The sequence below is a fragment of the Tachypleus tridentatus genome, chromosome 13 (assembly GCF_004210375.1).
Source record: "Tachypleus tridentatus isolate NWPU-2018 chromosome 13, ASM421037v1, whole genome shotgun sequence".
Taxonomy (NCBI): Eukaryota; Metazoa; Arthropoda; class Merostomata; order Xiphosura; family Limulidae; genus Tachypleus; species Tachypleus tridentatus.
The window spans coordinates 163,172,476-163,196,662 of NC_134837.1; the positions used below are offsets into that span (position 1 = coordinate 163,172,476).

The 24,187-nt window shown below is 30.1% G+C and overlaps 1 protein-coding gene across 2 annotated transcripts in view; it reads left to right on the forward strand.

Moving 5' to 3' along the window:
• The first annotated feature begins 367 nt into the window (after window positions 1–367).
• Window positions 368–24,187, forward strand: part of LOC143238856 (cilia- and flagella-associated protein 100-like) — a 44,779-nt gene continuing 20,959 nt past the window's right edge. For both annotated transcript variants that reach the window (XM_076479439.1, XM_076479440.1), the window contains exons 1-12: window positions 368–530; window positions 1,326–1,443; window positions 2,430–2,613; window positions 7,555–7,622; window positions 9,239–9,402; window positions 14,033–14,113; window positions 14,998–15,073; window positions 15,510–15,552; window positions 19,376–19,424; window positions 19,779–19,830; window positions 20,267–20,421; window positions 21,751–21,849. In XM_076479439.1, the coding sequence (XP_076335554.1) occupies window positions 1,333–1,443; window positions 2,430–2,613; window positions 7,555–7,622; window positions 9,239–9,402; window positions 14,033–14,113; window positions 14,998–15,073; window positions 15,510–15,552; window positions 19,376–19,424; window positions 19,779–19,830; window positions 20,267–20,421; window positions 21,751–21,849 (1,082 nt within the window). In that variant the 5' untranslated portion in view covers window positions 368–530; window positions 1,326–1,332. The remainder of the gene's footprint in view (window positions 531–1,325; window positions 1,444–2,429; window positions 2,614–7,554; window positions 7,623–9,238; window positions 9,403–14,032; window positions 14,114–14,997; window positions 15,074–15,509; window positions 15,553–19,375; window positions 19,425–19,778; window positions 19,831–20,266; window positions 20,422–21,750; window positions 21,850–24,187) is intronic.

The following is a 24,187-nucleotide window of genomic DNA, read 5'->3' on the forward strand; positions in this document are numbered from 1 at the left end:
ATTTGGAATTGAGGACAAAGCTACATAATGGGTTATCTGTGCTCTACCCACCACGGGTATCGGAACCGGATTTTAGCAGTGTGAGTTTGCAGACATACTGCTGTGCTACTGGAGAACGTATGTATTTGTGTTTAACGAACAGCTACATAATGGGTTTTCTGTGCCATGAGCATCGAAATCCAGTTTTTAGCATATAAGCCTTCACTTCTCTTCGGACTGACAATAATCTTTAATCGTGCTATATTATATTCTGTACTGCTTGCAATAGTTTTATGTCCAAAATAATAAATTCCCCTTATTTACAAATAATATAAATTACGACCACCAGGGAGAAATTTGTTGTCATGACAACAAGCAATTATCCTTTATACAAAACAATTGGCCTCAAACTTGTGTTAAGATAAAACTTTGTATGCATATTTGCTTATAATAAAAGCTTGTATGAAGTAACATTAATTCTTGTATCAGCTGAACTATTACAAAATATGCCGTTATTATATCACTGATACATTTTGGTTCGTGTTGACCAGGTAGAATTGGTATTATTAATACAAACACTAATATTTGGTACTTACTAGTCATAATTGTTTGTAGTGCTATTAACCTAACTATTAATATTAAAATTTAAAACAGGAAAATTCTGTTAAGCTTTTATCATTAGCATTTCTAATGTGGTGTTTACATTAGCTGATATATTAAAGTTAACAGCTATTAGTATTACTACTTGATAACACATCATGGATAATAAGAAGCCTTTTTTTAAACTGTTTTTGTACACCAAGCTATGGGAAAATAAATATTTAAACCCACCATTAACTTTCAGACAATCATCAGTTTACATCTTAAAGTTCTATAAAGTGTTGGACTCTACTACTCATAAAACTGTCTTAACTGCAGCCTAGCCTGTGCTTATAAACTTTTAATGTTAGCCCTTATTGAATTTAACATTAAGAATGCTTATTGTTATAGTAGCATTAAATTAGTTTGTGACCTCAGGTTGTTTTTGTTTCTTAAAATCAGTTATTTATTTTAATCTTAGCTTACTCATCTACAGATGAAATGCTATATTTGTTAATAGTTAAAATGTTATTTTGGAAGTGGCTAGCAAATGACATTCAATTGCTTTACCACTATAGCAATTTATATAATGAAGTATTCTTCATTAGAGTAAATAATTTTTTCCTTGTTAAGGCTATAATTCTATTTTTTTGTTTTGTTTAACACTCACATAAAGTATTTTATTATTTTATAATTTTTTCTTCTATTTTTCAATACAAAACACATTCCACTTTTACTTTATGGATCAGTTTTGTTTTTTCTACTAGTGAAAAGATGGCTGACAAGTTAATAGTTACAAAAAAGGACCATGAAAATCCATTTCAGATGCCTCCAGACTCAGAACTTTATACGTTGAAAGCAAGAGAGAAATCTGAGAAACTTAAGGTTAGTTTTAGGTTTAGCTGATTTGGAGGTTTTGAAAGACTTTCTTTGTATTAACTAATATTATGTTACAAGTACTTGGTGCATTCACACAAGCTTGAACAAAGAATTTGTGAATGTATTTGTCTGTGTATATATATATAGTTTTAAAATTAGTATTTGTTCATATATTTGTATGAAATATATTATTCAAAACTATCCTTGAAAAAATATTAGGTCTTAAAGAGAATATATTTTACCTAAGTAACAATCTATGTCAAATAGAGATATTGAGTGAATTTTCCAGTGGTTATGAATAGGTATGTATAAGTTTAAAACAATTTTTTTTCATAAGAATATTGAAGAAGCTAAGATGTATCTATAATAACTTGTATTACAGTGATACTGTGCCTTGCAATGATTTTAATTTTTACAACTTTAGTAAAGATGTTGGTTCAAGCATTAAGAGATTATTATTTTTTGGTGGTTCTTGTAGTTGAGTTGAATGTAAAGTAACTATGAATGAACAATCAAATGCTATTGTTTCAGGATTTGAAATGTTTAAGACATCTTTCCATCTGTGCAAAGCCACTTCAAGATCCAAAAATGTCTTCTTTGAAGACAACTGGCTTTATAACAACTTGCAAATTTGGGTTTATTTTCCATGTTAATCATAATCATTATTCTTAGACTACTCTAGTTGATCATCTGTAAAATAATAGGGTCTTTTATTTTGTCATTTTTGCTGAATATTTTCCAGAAAAAAAAAGTCCTTATTTTGCTTTTGCTTGAAATTTGTGAAATAAAATTTGCTGATTGTGTCACACTGTAGATCTTGTTGACATATTTACATTTATATTCTTTTAAACACAATAAGTTAATGTTACCATTTTGTGATTTCACTGTCACAAAATTTATTATTTTTATGTTGGAAGTTTATCTTAAACCACATATTTCTTTTCTGTAATATTTTAATATTATGTTTAAAGTTTTCATTGTTTTTATTACAGGAGAAAAAAGATTCATACAGTCTTCCCATTCATAAAAAGTCAACTAAGGCTGTTGAGTTGAAGTCTTACCATACAACATTACGAAAGGTGCGAGAGTTAGGTTTGGAGGAAGAAAAAGTTGGCAGTTTTAATATAGTAACCCCAGGGGAGTTGGATCCAGATTTTGTTTTGAGTGTTACAAAAGGTTACATTTTCATATATATACTAAATAAAAATAACCAAGGTAACATAAAATTATCTTTATGTTTCTTTCTACAACAGTTAAACTACCTTATTTAATCATTTTAAAACAAATGGAAGCTTACTTAAGTTATTTTACATGCATATACATATGTAGTAAGATTCAGAGTCTGTGTATGTTTATGTGTTACATAACTCCTCCTAACTGCAGGATGTACCAACTTTTAATTGGTACCAAATTAATTGTTTTGGTCCCAAAGTTTGCAGAAAGGGGAACCAAGTGATTTGCTAAAAACCATTTCTGTTAAATTACTTAACTCACCAACTTCTAAGTTGTACTAAACAAATATCCTTGACCCCAAGGTTTGCAAAAAAGGTAAGACTTTTCACCCAACCCCTTAGAGAACCTGGATATTTTACAAAAACACTTTTAGAGGGAGTCCCTGAAAGTGGACCCCAAATTTGGCATTAATTTACATTAAAGCATATAAATAAGTTGGCCTGTCAATTATCACTTGTTGGTTAAAGAAATGTAACATATTATAGTGGCGATGATTATTAAACTGAAAAAATAGTAATTCAAGCATTAAATTTGTGTTATAGCAACCTTGTAAATGTGGACCACAGGTCCATGGATGTGCTAATAGAACTATAGAGTAGCATAGACACAATGCTCATAGAGTAAACTGTTATTAATAAAGTAAATATACAAGAGTAATTAAAGTGTAAAAGTTGGGCAAAGAAACTTTTATGTGGATTTTGAATTCTTGATATTCTGAAAAACCTTGTTCATGAGCTATGAATAGTGAATTATTTAGTGCATTTAAGTTTATATTCTCTCTCTTTCTGTGGGTTAGTCATTGGTTGAAGCAGGATATGTTTTGTACCCCATTGTTCTGGCAAAACACTTTTGCTATATCTTGATTTGCCCTTTAACTTATCAGCTTGGCTAAAACATATATTTTTTTCCATAACATCATTCTTTTTTACCTTTCATGCCCTTTTAGAGCATGTGCTGATCATTTGACTACCCTCTACCAATTTTATTTCACTATCCGTAGTAGCAGAGCTAGCTCCTTTTCCTGCTTTACACAATCCTTACTTTCTTGACAGGCATTAGAGATTGATGTATGTTTAACTTACTGTATTTGTGATTATTGATATTTGTTGTGATTTTTTTTTTAGTTTTCATTCTGTCAGAGGATCTTTGCCTTTAGTTCTGGTCCCCTCTCTCTTTTTGTCCAGTCTTCTTCTCCCTTCTCAGATTTGTACCTCATCCAATTATCTTGTAGATTCTCTACAAGACCTCCTACACAAAGGAGCTATCAAACAGGTAGTTTCCACTCCACTGGGATTTTATTCCCATTTTGTAGTTGTCCCCAAGAAGATGGAAGAGTGAAAACACATCATTGATTTTTCCCTGATGAATACTTGTTTGAAGACACCTTGTTTTACCATGAGGTTGTACCTTTCATTTTGGTGTTTTCTTTACCAGAACTTTGGATGACTAAGTTTGATGTGATATGTGCAAGTTTCCATATTGCAACTGCTTTTGGGTCACATCTTTTCTTTAGTTCATCTGTGATTTACTCTTTTCTAGTTTTGGGACCTTTTGGCTGTTCATTAGACTCTGTTTAAGTTCCTTCCACTCATACAGGGGCAGGTGGTTATGATTCATTCTAAATACTCCACTGTCATAAGTTATATCACCAGAACAGGTGGAACAAAGTCTAGATCTCTATGTTTTCAGACTCTCAAATCTCCTATTCTAGTTGTATGACCTTGCCATGATGATCATGGGCATGTCATGTCCCCAGATTTATGAATCTGTGACCATTCTTTGTCTTGACCCCACAAGATTCTGCCAACATAGTGAATTTTTAATCTTCAGATGTTTCAGTGGATGTGTTCTCAGCTGGAAACACCTCATGTTGATGCATTTTACATTCGTTGGAATGTCAAACTATTTTCCTTTTGGTCTCCAGTTTCATACCCCTTGGGTCTGGGAGCAGATGAATTTAGTCAAGATTGGAGAGGTCTTAACCTATATTCCTACCTTCTAATCAGACTATTCTCCAGAATCATCTCCATTATCTAAACTACTTTTTATCAGATTCTTGGATTGCTTTGTATTGGCCATCTCATTTATGGTTACCCCTGCTCTGGAGTGACTCCTTTGGTGGATGCAATTAAACGTTGTTCACCCTAATGTCACTAAATGTCATCCTCATGCATGTTTTTTATCCAGTTTCTTGACTCTGTTTAGGGACTTACCCCTTTTGTAGCCTTTTTCCTTGACTACGTCATTTGACCTTCCTCCCCCCCCCCCGGTCTACTTTGAAACTTTTTTTTGCTGTGAATTCCATCCTACCTGTCTTTCTGCTTCTCATCTATCCCAGTTCTTTACCTGGTTGTTTGATCAGAATTTGTCTGTATCAACTGTGACTAGTTATAGGGCTACCCTATTGAACACTTTCTATTTCTCCTGTTGCTAAAGGACATTCTTCTCCCCAGTTCTTTATCAAACTTTTTTTCCTTTTGTGAGGCCTGTCCACCTCGTATTTTTGTTCTATCAAATTGGGATCTCAGTGTTGTCCTTCCTACCCTATCTGGTTCTTCCTTTGAACCCATTGCACTGCATTCCATCTATTCACCATTTACCATCTATTCTTTAAAATTTATTTCTTCCTCCTTCTGGCTTACAGTTGTTGTCATTCTTATTTTTATTGCATCACTTTTTCCCACATCCTGTATTAATTCCTCTTATGTTATTCTTTATCCAAATTGGGCCTTTCTTCCCAAGACGTTGGTTACCCATTAATGTTGTTTGGCTTTTTCTCCTGTTTCTTCAACTTCCATTTTACACCTGTACTTACATTCACGTCTAGATCATTGTCTTTGTCCCACTCATTCCCTGTTTTCCTATGAGGCTCCTACTGCTTCATTTTGTAGTTCTTGTTCATATCTGTGTGTTTCTGGACATACCTTTGTTTCCTGTGATCTGTCTTCTGTTACTCTCACTGAGTGGGTTTGCCAACTCATCCACCTAGCTCATGCTGACTTGTTCATAGAAGGTTGCAGGCTGCACAGTGTTTCCTTATATCAGATTTGTAATTTAACTATATCTTCAGTACCTTGAATCCACTAACCTTTGAGGAGGTTGTTCATGCAGGATGTGTACAGTTCCCAATACCTTTATTTACCATTATCTGCATGATCTAGCCACATCTTCCTTATTTGAATATCATTTTCCTACTGTGTCGGTTCTTCACATGTCTGTTTGCCTTTGCCTGGGGTAAGTTGACCTATTTTTTTGTTCCTTATATTCTTTTCTTGATGCACATTATATTTCAGGATCCCACATAGTGGTGGATGTTGCCTGATCAGGTGTGCTTAATATTTTATGTGCTCTAAGTCTGTATCATTATCAAACACTCACTGTTTAGATGGGGCAGTTCTGTATAAACACTGAATGCTTTTCTGATGATATAAAATATCATCAATATATATATTGATATATATTTTATTTTTCCACAACTCTTATGTATGAGACGGTCTTTCATGGACTTTATGAGTAAAACAGGTAGGTAGTTTTGCCCATCCCTACTGCCCTATGGTTCTTGCATTCAGAGTCTTTCTGCTTTTCCAGTTTGAAAATTGCAGACACCCATTGCACTGTATAATAAACAAGAACGAAATTTATACATGATGCATAACCTCTTGGTGAGAAGAGGGCTATAATCATTATAATTATTGTGATACTGATCAAGACACTAGGTATATCCCCATGTATTTTTGTCTGGGCTGACTACACCTGTTGATCACAAAAATACTTATTCAAGGCACTTTCACTTAGTGTATTCTGTCTGGGTGGACTGTACTTAGCCTAATCATATATATCCAAGATGTTTTCCCTTGGGTGTTGCCTGGGAAGACTGTACTTGTTGATTTCACATACTTTTGCAAGGAACTTCTCCTTGAATGTTTTCTGTCAGGGAAGAACACACTTGGCCTACTGATATACACTTCATGTCCTTTAGCACCATGCTGGCACTTTCATATATTTCAATATCATTATGTTCAGTACAGTGGCTTGCTACATAAGTAGTATATGTATAGCATGCAGATTGGAAGTTTTTTCAAAGGCAGACCACACTTGTTGATTATAATATCTTATACAAGGCATTTTCACTGGATGTTTTGCTTGGATAGATCACACTTGTCATAATCCATCATAACCCAAGACTTACTTCTACAAACTGTTATTGCTTCTATACTTAATTTTTCATGTTTTCTAGCACTTCTATACTGATACAGTGTTATACGTCTCTTTCTTGAATACAAATTGATGCCAGCCTATTCCATTCTGCCATCTTTGTGTTAGTGTGTTCTTCACTGTGAGAAGAGCGTACCTTTACCAGAAGTAGTGCTATACCCTGCGGGTGTGCCTTCTATTCATACTTTTGGGCATCTATTCTTTGAGTGTGGGGTCACTTTCTGTTTGATTTTGTTTTGTTGTGTCATCACTGACCACTCACCTTTACAATGTGGTACCCTAGTTTCAGAATTTAATGTTTTCTTTTATTGAAAATGTATTTCAGATAGGTATGTACCTTTCCTCATTGACTTGCTAATCTTTGTGGTTTGTACATGCCAATTTTAATCACATGTTCAGCACATGTTCTAAATGAGTGCAAAACAGATGGGTAATAAAAGGTTGGTATGCTATCCAAAAAAATTTTTGAGCAATGTTTATAGAGCAAATAAAGGTCTAGATAGCTTTGAATTGAGGGGGGTAAGTACCTATCAAAAATACATTGTCAGTGTAAGAAAATGTTAACTTTCAGTTGAATTTAAGATTTTTTTATGAAGTATGTATATGAATGTGTGGTACACCAAGTTTCAAGTGTAAAAAAAACATATATATTTTATTACTGTGTTATAGAAAGAAGGTCTGAGAAAGAAAGTATAGCAGAATATTTGGCAAAAAAGAGAGAAATATTTCTTATTGAGGTAACTTGTTTTGTTTTATTTGATGCAACTGATTTCATAGAAAACTTAATTTTAACTTAAAATGGATTTTTTTAAAATCAAAAGTGTTTAAAACTTTGCTCAAGTTATTAGGTTCATTGTGTATGTATTCTGAATCCATTTTAGCATAAAAGTATAACTTATAAATGTTTGTTGCTAAGCAACATGACAGAAATGCCAATGTTAGAATGCAATGCTATGAAAACGTACTGGTTATTTTCTATATTAGAAGTTGTTATGTAAGGAACATCTTCTTTTCTATATGGTTTTTTACTAGTTTGCCTCATTAGAAAGATGAGCATGTGCACATGCACAATATAAGTAATACCCAGGTGCACACCTTCAGGGCCCATTTAATATGGATGTAAAATTTCAGGTTTCTAGGTTTTTTTCTCTTGGATCTATGGTGGTCACACACAGACACACAAGTGTGCATGCCCATACATACATGCACAAATGTGCATTTCTGTCTCTCTCTCTTTGTGTTTATACTCAATTGGGTTATTAGGTTTATATATTATAGATGACTATATTAGTGTGTATTCTTCAAACCTGAGTCTTTAAATTAAGAAATCAACAATTTTTTTCAGTCTTGTAGTGTATACATTTCATTTTATACTTGTAATATACAGACTAACAATATTCATTGTTAAGTAACATAGCAAAGAGGCCATTGTTGGAATACATTGTTATCAAAACCTACTGGCTTTTCTATATATTAGAAGTTGTTACATAAGGAACTACTTCTTTCATGTATGGTTTTTTGCTAGTTTGTTTCACTAAAGAGATTTGCATGCATGCACATATAGAGATAATTAATAATACCCAGGTTCATACTCTCAGGGTCCACTTAGTATAGATACAAAATTTCAGGTTTCTAGGTTGTTTCCTCTTTAAACTTTGACACCACGTATATATAGACATTATTACAAATTTTAAACTACTAATAGTACATCTTATTTCAGTAATTTAAATATAAGTTATATTTCACCATTAATGTTTTTACATATGCTCTGTTTTTATGCCAGCTGACATATCCATTCAACATAGGCACTTCCATGAAATTGCATAGGGGGATACTGAATGTCCCCCCTGTAAGTGCAGTACCATTACACATCACTTTTCTTATAATTATATAGAAATAATATGACACTTAATTGAAGCATTAAACCACATCTTAAACTCTATCTTGTATGCCATTTTTACCTTTCAAGCTGGTAGTATTTTATTATCAGGTTATGATAAGTATAATAAATCTGCTTAATTGAATTGGTTAACTTTCTCTGTACCTGAATTTTGTTAGTAAATCTGTTGAAAACGACTGTTCAGGTATTTCTAAATATTATTACGTTAAAGACTGACAAACAATTATTACTGTAACAGCAGTGTACATTAACTTCAAATTTATGATGTAACTGTGCTTCAATGTTTTACTATAAACAACTTTACACCCTTTTTTCCAAAATTTTTATTGCAGTCATGCTGCTAGTTTTGCCTTACTGTTTTAATACCACAACAAAGTAAGTGTGAAATGTTTTAATATGTTTTATCTTTTCTGTTTCTTTGTGCATTTATTTATTTGATGGTTTATATTACAGTATTCTCTTGGGGTTAAAAGAAAGGAAATCAGTAAGCTTCAAGAAATAGCAGAAATGGAAGAAGCACATGTTAAACTTGAAGAAGAAAATTTAGAAAAGAATGATGAAGCTTTTAACAAGTTTGTAAAAGAAAGTGATCAACTAACTATGGAATCAGTGAAAGAGTGAGAATAATATGTATATATAATATAACATATAATATTTAGAGACCAAATGGGACCTATTTCTCCATTTAAGTTCTCCCATCCTTTTAAAATAAACTAAAAAAATCCTCAAAGCCAGCCCTTATCATTTATATAGTTAGAGCTTTTTCTTAAACTTGCTTAAATGTACTTCCTTCACAACCACTCAATTAAAAAAATAAAATTTAGCTGAAGATGACTCCATCCCTGCCAAAATTATATTTGTGTTCAATCATTCTACTATTTATATCATTAAGTATGAAAAAAGATGACACATCAACGCTACCAATTTTGTTAATACTCTTAACTATCTCAATCAGATTACCTCTAACTCATCATTTTCAAGACAAAACAATTTCCTCATATGACAATCTCTCCATCTAAGGCATCATTCTAATAGTTCTCCTCTGAATCCTTTCTAACAATTCAATGCCCTCCCTAAAATAAGGAGCCCCAGATTGAACACAATATTCTAAATGTGGCCTTACCACTGACCTATACAATGAAATTAGAAGTTCTTTAGACTTGTATTCAGTATTTCTGTAGATACAATCTAAAATCCTATTTACCTCTCAACTAGCAATAGCACATTGCTTGAATAGCTTAAGAAACTGATCAACCATTACAATAAGATCCTTTCATATTTATAATACCATCAAGGTTATTCCCATCCAAACATAATAACCCACATGCATTATCTTGCATTTATTATAATTAAAACCCATCTGTCATTTACTTGTTCAACTAGTTATTTCTATAGCTAAATGATATAAATCTGTTTGTAAATCAGCTTTCTCCTCCTCACAGCTAACAACATCCCAAACCTTAATATAACCAGCAAATTTAAGTAATTTATTGATCATTTCTTCATCAATGTTATTGAAGTAAATTAAAAAGAGCAATGTTCCTAAAACTGAACCTTAAGGTGCCTCACTTGCAACATTCATCCAGTTATGCTGAACTCCATTTGTAACAACCCTCTGCCTTCTTTCATTCAGCCACTCCTCTATTCAGTTTGTTAACTCATCCCACAACAATTGAGATAACTTTTTACAAGTCTTTTTATGTGGAACTTTGTCAGATGCTTTCTGAAAATCCAGATACACCAAATCTTCACCCTTATACTCATCTACATAAGCAGTAACCTTTTCAAAGAATGCAAAAGATTTGTAAGGCAAGATTTTTCATTACTGAAACCATATTAACCATTCAATAAAACTCTAAATTGTGTTAAATACCTTGGCAGTGTAGACTTTCTAGAACTTTTCCAACAACTGATGTGAGACTAATAGTCCTATAATTATTGAACAATTTTAACTACCTCAAGAGAAAAGAGGAGTAACATTAGCTAATTTCAAATCCTCTGACACCTGTGCACTGTTCAAGGACTTATGAAAAACAGTAGCAAGTGGCTCACATATCTAATCTTTAAACCTTTTTAAAACCCCTGTGCAAGTATTACCTAGCCCCTGAGTATTATCACTCTTTAAGCTTCCCAATGTTTTTTTATCAAGCTCATAATTAATGTGATCATTTTGTGTGATCTTGTTTCCATCTATCAACTGTTCAAGATGAGGGATACTGTTTAAATATTCACCAGTAAAAACGGAAAAAACAGAATTTAGTAACGCAACCATCTCATAATCATTGGATATAAGCTTTCCTTTATTATTTCTCAAAGAGCCAACCATCATTCAAACATTTTGTTCACCTTTCCTGTATTTAAATAACTCCCTAAAATTAATTTTTATATTTGCAGTCAACCTTTTTTCTTACATACTATTTGTTCTAATTTTCAGTTTGATTAACTTTCTTGATATTCTATAATATTCTAAGTATCCCATCATAAGAGTCAATTTAAATTCATGAAATTTGTAATGCCTTTCTTTTATTGTATCCATATATCCTCTGTGAGCTACTTGCAGCTATTTTTATAAAAATATTTAAAAACTTATTTTTAAAATTTTACACATTTGATCATATGCCTGAAATTAAAATCATCCAAGATTATGACCTCATTAGCGACAGGAATCTTAATCTTATTATAATGTTTTCTTTAATTCATCAATATCATCTGATAATATGTAACAAATTATCTCCAAAAAATTTAATTTCCTTGCTATTATCTTTAATATCCCCAACTTCAACTTTCTGTTTTAAGTACTTATAAAATTTTAGTGATTGTATATCAGTCACTGTAATGGTTAGTAGCCTATACAATCACCTAAGTATAATTATTAATTAGTTATTTGAATTAAATCCTAATGGGGAGACCCCAGACGATTAGATAACAAACCAGCCTCTCGACTAAGAAAACTCAGTTTCAAATTTCTGCCATTACCATCACAGAACCAGCTGAAATATAGCTTGAAAACTAATACAATAATAATGATATAAAGGCTGCTAACTAATAATTGACTTTTGTAGTTGTATAGGCTACTAGCCATAAAAAATAGAAAACTATATATGTTTGTTTTATTTGAATGTTTTAAAGGTAAGTTAATGGGGTTTAGAAGTTGTGTTATGTATTAACTTTGTCATGTGATAAACCTAAGATTCTATGATAACAATGTTTTAGAAATCAGGGTTTGTAAATTGTATGTAATATTTTTGCATGCTAAAATTTATAAACTAGCTTGTAGTGTATAAATTTTTAAATTGACTATTATAATAATTCAGTAAATGTCTGTAACTCTGAAAAATCTATTTCATTAGATAACCATACTATGTTTTTTCTTCTCCTTAACAATGCTAATCCTATCTAGTTTTGGGGTATAGTAGTTTTTGCACTTGATGGTTGTTCTAGATGGCTGTTATATAGGACGGTATGTTTGGCAAAGAATTTGTGATCCTCAGTTTGAGATATGGGCATTCTAACCATGCCAGACCCTAATATTAGCTATATAGTAAAAGTTATGTTAACCTAGTTGTTTAGAACACTTGTATAACAGATTGATATTTTATATATATTGTCTGCAATGTAGTGAATCCAACTTTTTTAACCTTTATTAATGCAATTAACACTAAGCTCTGTGTAATGATTGCAACCTGATAAGTCTAGCTGTTTGTTATCTTAAACAACACAATTCTTTGAGAAACAGTAAGCCTAGCAGTATAATAATATGTTCCTATCTTTATGTAATCTTTCATGAGACATGCACCCTTGTGCAAATTAATTGAAACAAATGGTCATTTTACAATATTTTCAGCATGGCGGCTGGTGTAGGCTCGCTGGACCCGCTGATTTCCTTTAATAGTCATTTTTTTCACACAGACGGCATCATTAGCTGTATTTTGCAGTACGGTTGATCTATTTTTGGGATATATAACGAAATTTTGAGGAATATTACGTCATTTGAAATTGCGTTAGAATGGCAAGGAGACCAGTCAAAAAACAACTTCTTACCAACTCAATGAAGAAAAAACGGTATCAATGGGGTCTGAAATACAAGAACTGGATGCAAGAACAATGGAGGAAGGCGTTATTCAGTGATGAGACTCATTTCTTCATACAGGGTCAAAGAAGTCTGCATGTTTGCAGATCTCCAGGTGAGAAACTTTGAGAATCTCACATCAATCAGTTCGTAAAACATCCCTTGAAGAAGATATTTTGGGCTTTTTCAGCTACTATGGCGTCAGAGGCTTGCATATCGTAGAAGGTATGATGCGAGGACCACAGTACATCGAAGTTTGAACAGTACATCCAGAATTGAACAAGAGATTTCCAGATGGATCTGGCATTTTTCAGCAAGATCTGGCTCTGTGCCACACATCGAAACTTGTGAAGAGTTTTATGACTACAACGTGAATAAAGGTGCTGGACTGGCCTGGAAACTCTCTGGACTTAAATCCTATTGAAAATCTTTGGGCGATTTGTAAAGAAAGACTTCAGGGAAAAGACTGTACTACGAAAGATAAGCTAATTGAGGCCATAATTGAGGTGTGGTACCACGATTCAAAAATTAGTAAAGATTGCAGTCAACTCATGGACTCGATGCCAAAGCGGATTAATGATCTTCTGAAAAATAAAGGTGGTCATATCATGTGTTAATTTGTGAGTAATTTTTGGATTCTCAGAAATAAAACGCAAAAAATTGAAAAGTTCGTAATTTTCGGTCATGTTGTAATTAATTAGCACAAGTGTGTACATATAAGTGGGACAACCATGGCAACTACTCCATACTCCACACCATAATATTACACAAAACAAACAAAAATGTGATTAAATTTAATTTATAATTGAGTGTGCTGTTTTAGTTGTGTAATTTTATACTAAGCTTAAGTTATAGAAGTGTGGGCATAATAACCTTGTAACTCACTGAACTTGAGATAGTGAGCTGATAACATTATTATTTATATGCAGTTCTATTGTAGTCTAGTTGCATGTAACCATATGCACAGTAATGAACGTAGTTTAAAATGTCTATAATTTTAAGGTAACATATAAGTAGGTATAACTACCTGTTACAGCGCACAACAGTACCTAACTTTAATGACAGTAAAAATCAACTGTATTACGTACACAATGAACTTGGCCAAGTGCTGCTTATGCAGGTATTTTTAACTTTGCTAAGATTACTTTCTATCAATAAAAAATGTCTCTTTCTTTTAGAGCTGAAAAACAAACTAAAGCTAAGCTGGAAAAAATTACTGAACTTAAACGATTACAAGCTCAAGTTGTGGGTATTCAAAGGTTTGTATTGTTAACTTTAGACTTTTAGTGACTATTTTTCTTTCATAAATTATGATATATTAATATGTAATGTAATTGAAAATATTAAATATTCCACTTACAATAGATCCTGAAGAATAAACGTAAAATGAGTTAGTGTTAAAACAGCTATTTGAAGTTTTAAAACAAAGGATTTGTATTGTAAAAATAGTTTCACAAAAACTGTTAAATAATTTCTTTTCTCTGAATATATTTTACTTTGTATAAAGTGTAATATGTGACATGGTACAATAGAATTAATAGCCTTTGAAAATATCTTATCATAGCATAATATTAGCTGTTAGACATAGCATTTATTTAAAATGTATTTGGTTCACTGTCTTTAGTTTTTTTTTTAGTGTGTAAGTATATATAAAGAGAAAGAAGAAAACACAGGATGAAAACTGCAACTTTTCCTGACTGTGTTCTTATGTGTGAACACATATAAATACATATTTATAATGCTAAATTTTCTGATTTTTAGAATATTTATAGTTTCTTATACTCATATTTTAAGTTACATTTCCAGTCTTTCACAATCTTTATACCTTCACCATCTATTACATAGTTTTTACACTGAATGATTATACAATATTTGTGAAAGTTTTGGAGCGATGTTAGCATAATTGGGGATATAAAGTAATTAAATTTTATACATAAAGTGATAATGGAAATTTAGAATTGCACCATCTTCTTATCTGTCTCTATAAATATAAAGTACTCATGTGTTTAGATCTTGCTATTATATTGGATACTTTGATATATGTGTGATTTACTTGATCTATAAGACACCTTATGTGAAAGAACAATTAATTTTGTGTTGTATATTAAATAAATAATTTTATTTTCACAAATTTTTATCAAAGTGAGATTTCTAAATTAGAAGAGTTGCTGGGAGAATACAAGCTGTATGAAGAGTTTTTGGACAATTTATCTCCAAAGGTGCGTAATACAGGACAATATATTGTTAATCTGTCAAAATGCTAAACTGTTGATTGTGAAAATTAGGTTAAGTATGCTGCAAGGATTGCTAATATGTTTCTATATTTTTGCTCATACAATATTATATTGTAATCAGAATTCTTCTGTGTAATGCCCCCTAGTGGCATAATGGTATGTCTGCAGACTCATACTACTAGAAACCAGGTTTTAACACCTGTGGTGAGCAGAGCACAGATAGCTCTTTGCACAGCTTTGTGCTTAATAACAAACAACAACAACTTCTGTGTAATGTATGTTTTTTGGTTTTTTTATAACTGTCATCTTTTTTTACATCCAGTTTCTCTATATTATTTTGTTTAGTGAAGCCTATATGCCTGCTTTCTGAAATAGTGAATTTATGGGATATATAAATTTACCAGCAATAATTGTCTTACAGGAATGGCAAGAAAAGAAAAATAAGAGGAAGAATTTTAAAACAGGTAAATATGAGAACATATATTAACATAAAACTGTATGACATAAATGTCTCTTTTATGGTTTATATACTACATTGAAATAATTATGAAAGAAAAGAAAATACATTTATGTAGTTTTATTCATATAATTTGACATACAATGTTTGATTAAAAACATCATTTAAATGTGCTTGGTAAAACCTAAGTCTATTTAGTGAAAAATAATTTAGTGAAATAGTGATTTTTGAAAACTTCATTGAAAGTATATTAACCACAATAAGTCTTTGTATAAGATTCTATATTTTATTTTATAGGTTGCTCTTATAGACAACAATTAAAATCTGGTGTTTAGCATTTTATTGTTTCTGTCATTCAAGTTTCTTTTTTTTGAGAAACCCTTTAATTTTAGCTGGATATTATAAGCTATGGAATTATTGTAGTTTTTGCCTATATCATTATAAATCCTTTAGTTTCAGTCTCAAAAATTAAAATCAGTTCTTTTGTATAATACATTACATAATTTTAACATTGATTCACTTTCTTACAGATTTTTTAATTTGTTGAATGTGATATTATTTTTTTAAAATTATATTATTACAAATATATTATTACATTGATTAGTAATTTCTGTTTTATAAAATCCATCTTTTTTATGAGAATTGATTTAAATAACGTGTAAATAATTAATTACTCTTTTATTATGAAGCATATATTAAATTCAGCTTAGGTGATACAACAATTTCATTACCACGTAATATTAGACTTTTAAGACATTTAAACCTTCATTAATTCAGTCAGGTCAACAGTAATATATATCATTCAATGAAGACTACTGTAGATAACGAAGTTTTGTGTGCCTTTTTTCACCATTTTTTCTATTCTTATATATGCTAAGTACTGCCTTACAATTAAATATAAGAAATATTTATCGTTCCACATGTTTAAGCTAACTTGGACTTTTTTCAATTAGTATGATAGAAGATACTTTTAATGAAGTGTGATTTCTTTTTTTTTTAATTTATTTAGTGACATATACAAGCATATGTTATTTGTTTTAATGATTTTGTGTATTGCAGTACAACATGTAACTTGTTTTCAGGTTATTTCTTTCTAGGATACCTAAAAATTGACATATCAACAATGTGAACATATTATCCAAGCTCAAAACATTTAAATACCAGTTTCATGAAAATGTTGTGTGATATCTAGGTGAAAATGTTGAAGAAACTAAATTGTTTTTTTTTTGTTATCAATACTGAGACTGATTAACAGATTTCTAACAGAACTTTCTATAACATTAAAAGTTATTCTGGATATTGCAATAGTTAAACAGTTGACAAGAAGGTATACACATAGATTACATATGTTTAGTAAATGTTTAATGCAACATTGAATTTACTGTGAACAGATTTACTAAGAATCCAAATGAGAGCTGATTATGACATACAAATCAATATTGGTCATTGAAATAGTTATGCAGTTGACAAGATGGTATACATAGAGATGACATATCTTTAATTAATGTTTAATGCCAACATTAATTTTGCAACAAGCTTATTAAGATTTCAAATCAATATGGGTAAGAAAAGCAGCTTTCCACATGTTCAAAGAAATATTATAATATATTTATATTTATATTTAAGGTGATACTTATATTCTGTATAAGGGCTACTTTCAGAATGTTAACTATCATAGAGAAGGAAATGCTCATTTTTCCTATTTTGTATTTCTTAACTGATTGTGGCTGCAAATCCTTATGAAAATAATGTTTATAATAATAAGCTAATATGGCAGTGATGAATTAAAAATGTACATATGTCACTTGTAAAAGCAATGAACAAAATATTTTGTATCTTTGTTATTGTCAATGGTCACAAAATTTGGATGGTGGTAGACTCATGCACTATCTTAAACAAAAGACATTTAACATATTGAAGTAGCTGTGACACAGTCTACAGGCTACAAGATAAAATTCTGCTGGGACTAAAAATTTAGATCTCTTTCAGGTGTACTTCATTGTAGTGCATCATATGTTTTATTTTAAAAACAGCCAAGATTCAAACCTGATAATGGACATAATTCCAAAATGCATAAATTCAGGTTTGAAAATAAAGTATTTATTTCAAAGTTTGACAATTATGGCAGATTGTTGACAACTGAGGTTAATCCAGGTTTGTGTGGAAACAAATTGTTCTTTTCTGAGTAGAAATAACTTTTTCTTTTGTGTAAAACATGCTTGATCATTTTAGTGATCTTTTAATACCTGTTTTTCTCTGGTTTTACTGATTCTTTCTTCAAGGATGATCACCCAGTAAACCACTTGTGTACTTGTTGTTGGTGGTCTCATATCACATACACTTTTTTGTTACTGAAAAGTAATTAATAGAATAATTGTGAATCTAAGAAATAAAACTTCTGATACCACCAGTTGTAACTGGCTGTGAAGAAAGATTCAGTTTATATCTTGATTTTTTGAAAATTTCTAGTTTTTGTTTGGTCAACACTAAAATCAAACAAAAATGCTGTTATTTATGAGTATTAAAGATTTATTCCACCTTATAAGTTCTCTGTAGAATGAAGAATTAACTAAATCATACCTGGAATACCTATGCATACAATGTACAAAACACTGTCCACGTCTATGTTTGCATCTTATAACAGATTAATGTTAGGTTAACACCTCATGAAGTTATGACAGGTTGTATGCTTGCCATGTTGTTGTTGTTTTTTGAATTAAGCACACAGATAAACAATGGACTATCTGTGCTCTGTTTACCATAGGTATCAAAACCTAGATTTTAGTATTGTAAGTTCATAGACATACCCCTGTGCTACTTGGGGGTGTATGCTTCTCAAAATGCATTTTAATGATCTGATAATGTTGTTAAGGAAATAAATTTAAGATAATAAATGTATTTTCTCAAGAATATTATCTTATGTAATTTTATAACCTGAATTAGTTATACACAGAACATACAAATGTTTTGAAAAACATTGTTATTTTTGAAGTTGTCCTTTCACTTCTGAAGAAAATACTTGAATTTGAATCATTTGGAGATTTCATTTGAAAACCTTTTTAAAAGTGATACTCACTCAGTCAGGATAATAAAGCATGAAATAAACATTATGTTGGTCTGAAATGGTAATACATAAAGTAGTAAGAATTAAGTAACAAAACAGGGAAAAAGAATTAGCTTTCAGTGTAATCTTTTTTTTCATAGTTATCTGTTCTTAAAGTTCTGAGATGTGGGTTAGACTTGTAGAGCTCTGCATTTTAGAGCTTATGATTTGGTTTCAGGTCCATGCTGTACAACAAAATATCTCCTTCCCCCCTAATGTGATTCATATGGTGCTGCTGACTGATAGCTTTCCCTTCTGTCAATAGTTGAAAATCAGTAACAGTAATAGTTGGTCATAGTAATGTTTTTATAAATATAGAACATTGCAAAATTTTAATAGGAGAAGAAACAAGTGTTCTCTGATGGATTGTTTAGGCAGAGTATTCATGATGAAACTTTGTAGAATGGACAGCAACTGCCTATTGTGGAGACACAAGGGTAAAGAATGATGTTTCAAAAGGATGAAGACGAAGGGCAGAAGACTTTCGAAAAGTCATTCTTTACACGTGTCTCCATAACAGGCAGTTGCCATCCATTTTACGAAGTTTCATCAAGAAACGAGTGTTTCCTTTCTTAAGTTTTTAATATAAAATCTTGATTGTCTTGAACTAGAAATGTCTTATGTTAATTTATTGTTCTAAAGTTGCTACTACAACAAATTATTTTATTGTTATTATTATAAAGTAAACATGCCATTCTTACTAATTATGTATTATTATTTGTTTCAGAGATTTCAACTTTGTCGTCACATAAATACAATGCACATACTTTCAGTAGGTGTGAATTTTTTGTTTATTGAATTTTTATATGGAATTACATATTGTTTCCTTCTTTTCAGCAGTACAGTATTGCAACATAATTTAGATGTATTTCAGTTAAATAAATTTCAAATATGTCAGATTTAAACCTACAATACAACTTGTACATCAATAAAAATGAAAAGAAAAGACTTTGTTACCAACATTACTGTACTTAAATGTGTAGTTTGTATGATAGATAAAGTAACAAATGTGTCAAAGAAATATGTATTGTACAATTTTGATGTTCAATAATTTTATTCTTGAGAGAGAAAGGCATGTGGAAGTATATTAAATTTCTTATATTTGGGTGTTAATAGATTATTTTTTTTAGTATATCATCAGATAGTGGCTTCAGTGCTGGAGAAGAAGAGAATATAAATGAGGTGAAGCTTGTGTTTTTTGTGTTATAGTTTATTCAGTCTAATATTTGGAAAACTTAAAGGCAAATAAACAATTGCCTTAAATTTTCTGTTGTTCCACATTTTTTCCATAGAATTAATTTTCAATTTATTAGATATTTATATCAATGTTTAGAACATTATTATTATTACAGCTACATAAAGTAAATTAATAATACAACTTGTATTATAAATATTTAGTTTGGGCTGTTATTGCTCATACGTATTTTAAGATATTTTAAAGATTCACTAAAATGTAAGATAAAAAAGAGAATTATATGCAAGAATAATTTAAGAATTTTTTTGTTATAGCACAGTACATAATAGTAGAATTTATATTAATTTTTTTTTCATATATGAGCTCAGGTGAACTTTATTCCAAATAATGGAAAATATTACTTTATATCTTACATCATTCTAGGATGAACCACACCTCTATTTCACTGCACCTGAACAAGTGTTGAAGGTTCTTCATGACATAGAGGAACAAAATTTATCTCTGATCCAACATAGTCAGGAAACACAAAAGAACTTGGAAGAAATGGAAGAAATTTGTAGAAAAACACAAGTCAAAATGTACATTAAAATGTTGTAGTATTATAAAATGTCTACTTAAGTGTTTGGCACAAAGTATTAAACCATTTATTTGTAAAGTGAAAATGTAAAGCCTTTTTAGTCTGCATTATGACATATACACACACATACATACATACATGTGTATATGTGTGTATTTCCATATTTATTTATAATGCTGCATGTATGTGTGTTTTTACAACTAAATGGTCAGTCTTTCATTAGGCCAATACACTACCACAGAAAGTACAAAAGAGAAGTAAAAAATTGTACAGTGTATTAGTGTTTTGCATTGTATTAGTTCTTTAAACAAATTTGTATGCCTTGTTTTTATAATACCATATGTTTATCAATGTATGATTGTGAAACATTGTTCTAAATGTCTTGTATTATATCTCATAATTCAGCCACATTGTTTGGTTGCTGTGTCGCTTTCTTAGTTTCCATATAAGCCAAAGTTTCAATGACTTTTTACAATGTATTGGCTAAATTTGATCTTCTAAATTTGATAACATATATACAGATATATATATATACTTTCACTAGTGAATTTTTAAGACCATTTAGAAAGGACTGGTTAAGATGCCAGTAGCTCATTATTCACAGACTTGGATGAAACATTGTTTTTAAAAATTATTATCAGTCACTGAAATTTCATAGGATATTTTGTCATATGTATATTTGTATGAATAGTGATAAAGAAAAATAATGTTAAAGGAAGAACATAATTTCAGAGTCAATAGTATACAATTTATCTGATGAATCTGATCCAGGAGTAGCCGACTGTTTATTAAGTTGTATCTTCATGTAATGTTTCTCAAGTTTTTGGAGATTTATTGCAGGATAAATATGTTATTTGACTAAAATATTTGAATAACTAGTAGGTTGTACTTGGAGAGAAGGCTTCATCCTGAGATAGAAATAGTTGAATATGCTCTCTTCAGTACTTTAAAAAATTAATGAAATGCTTTATGAAAGTATGGGTGTCATACCAAATGTGATATTTGTATTATTAATTATTATTTAGAAAAATACACATGTGTAAATAATTCTGTCAAAAGGGTTCAATTTCAAGGTTTATTTGATTTTTGTAGTTCTTCAATTGTACTATTGCCACGTTTGGATTGGGGGTAGTAAGGATAGTTAATACTGCTACTTATTTTGTAATAATAACACCATATTTTTGTTTTGTAATACATCAAGATAAATGTTTAACTGATTTTTTATAAAATGAATATCTGTTATACATTGTTATAAAATTTGAGAAAAACATGTTGATTTCATAATGATATTTGTTTTTTTAACAAAATAATAATTTTTATAATTTTTTAGGAGTAAAGAGACAGAAACATTAATAGACCAAGTAAAAGTTTTAGAAACAGCCATTAAGTGGGAAGAAGAGAAGGCCACAGAATTAGAAATGATGGCCAAGTAAGAATCCTTTTTTATTTCTCAACTGTCACTGCTAATTATATTTTATATATTATGTATTATAGGATTATTTATGTCTATTAATTTTATGACATTTGAGTATGTTATATATTTTCCCAGTCTAGTGCAGGAAGAACAATTCTAATAACAAAAGAACACAATATTGTGTATAATAGTTAGTGAAAAACTACAATAAATGGAACAAACAGTTCTAATCTTATGTGCAAGTAATACACTAACTTGAATTAATACATTGAGGTTATTTAATATGCTAATTTTAAAATTAGTAGAGTTTAAAGATTGTTCAGCAGAAGGTCAACTTTAGAGCATTGCTGAAAATTGTTTCAAACTAAAAACAATTAATTGTATAATTGATTTTATATGTGTAAATATATATTTGTATAGAAAATTAATATTTAAACAGTACAGTAAAAATTAACATCAAAATGAAAGACTAAAAAAAAACATCAATTCCAAACATGTAATAAATTAAATTTTAATAAACACAACAGGCCCAAACAAAAAAAATGAAACCAAGAGCAAGATGTGGGCACTAAAGCTCATAATGTATCATCTCTATATCACTATTCACTGCTTGCAGACAGTTGTGGGAAGGTGACTGCTTTCCAAAGTAATAAAAGAAAAAGTAAAAAGAAAAATGAAAATAAGGTTCTATTATTCCAGCCCCAATTGTAGCAGTAAAATTCTAAATTAAGTTAATTAGTAGTACTGTGGACAAATTATACCATCATAAGAGCCCAACCAAGTTATCTATAGTTATTTTAAGAATTTTGGTCTTATTTTTCTTTTTAAGGCTTATTTAAAGTATATTGTATAGAATGAAAAGTTTTTCTATAAATTTAACATTTTATAAAATAAAATTAAGAATAACAATAACATGTTATTGTTCCTGTAGATAAAGCTAATTGTAACTTTGACTTTACTTATAAAACATTTTATTTATTAATTATGATAAATGAAGTCAATAGTACAAGTATTTAAACCTATTAACTGAGATAAAGATACAGTAATTAAAAATTTTATTAAAGCTTATAAATTCTTTATTCTAAGCCAAACTTTTTTGTAGATTTACTTTTCTGTATGCTATTCGTAAACTGAATAAATCTGTGATTAAGTTCAGATTTATTTCAAGTTTAATGGAAACAAGTATTAAACAAATGGCCATTTTATTAAATAAACTACTTAACATTTTACTTAATAGAATTATAAATTTAAATAATAATAATAAGAAACATCTCTTTTAGATAATAAAAATATAATTAACTTGTTTTAGGATACATAAATAAATATGAACAAGTGAAAAACATTTAGTTTATATTACCACTTTGTATACCCTAATTCTAATGAAATATTTTAATTTCTTTTGTGAATTCATTAATTGAACAATATCATTATCATTTCATAGTACTGGAAGAAAGAAAATTTACCTCCAAAAATATCAAAAAAGCATAAAGTTTTATTTATAATAACTATGTATTTTCAATAATCAATTATTTAAAGGAGTGATATGAGTTCCAATGAGAGCTAACTATTCTACTTGTATAGCAAACTTATATTATTGTTTATACGAGAATAGGTTTACTGAAAATTTCGTAAGTCCAGATGTTTTTGCTTTAACGTATAGATATATAGATGATTTAATTAGTATAAGTAATCCTGAGACAAACAATTTCATTAAGACTATTTATCTGGTAGAATTACAAATTCAAAACACTTCAATTTTGGATGTAGAGACACGCTATTTAGATATGAAAATCTTACTTACTCCTAGTAGTAAAACCTTAGTTTAATTTTTTTTTTCTTTTATTACTTTGGAAAGCAGCCACCTTTTGATAACTGTCTGCAGGCATTGAAGGGTGATATAGATGTGGGTTGTTGTGGGCTTTAGCACTGATCAGCATCTTGCTCTTCTACAAATATACCTAAGTGTGGGTTCTACTACCACTGTGATCTTCTAAATCTAGGGCATATTTTATATCACATTATAGCTTATATAGTGGGGATCCTTTTAATATATGTAGCATATTCAATTTTATTTCTTATTTGCGCCTGTTTCATTCATTAAAATATCTATATTATGTCAAATACTTAATTTTCTAGGGAAAGTTTTCCTCTTTCATATGGCAGTAGTGCTTAATGAAAGCTGCACTGCTGAAATTAATTTTCTAAAAAGATATTTATATTTTATGCTAGTTTTACCAATATAATGTAAACAAGTTGATTTTCATTCAGAAAAACAAGATTTTCACATTAATTTGAATAGTCTGAATTGTTAAATTTTTGTTTCATCACATGAAACTTGCTTAGTTTAAAATAA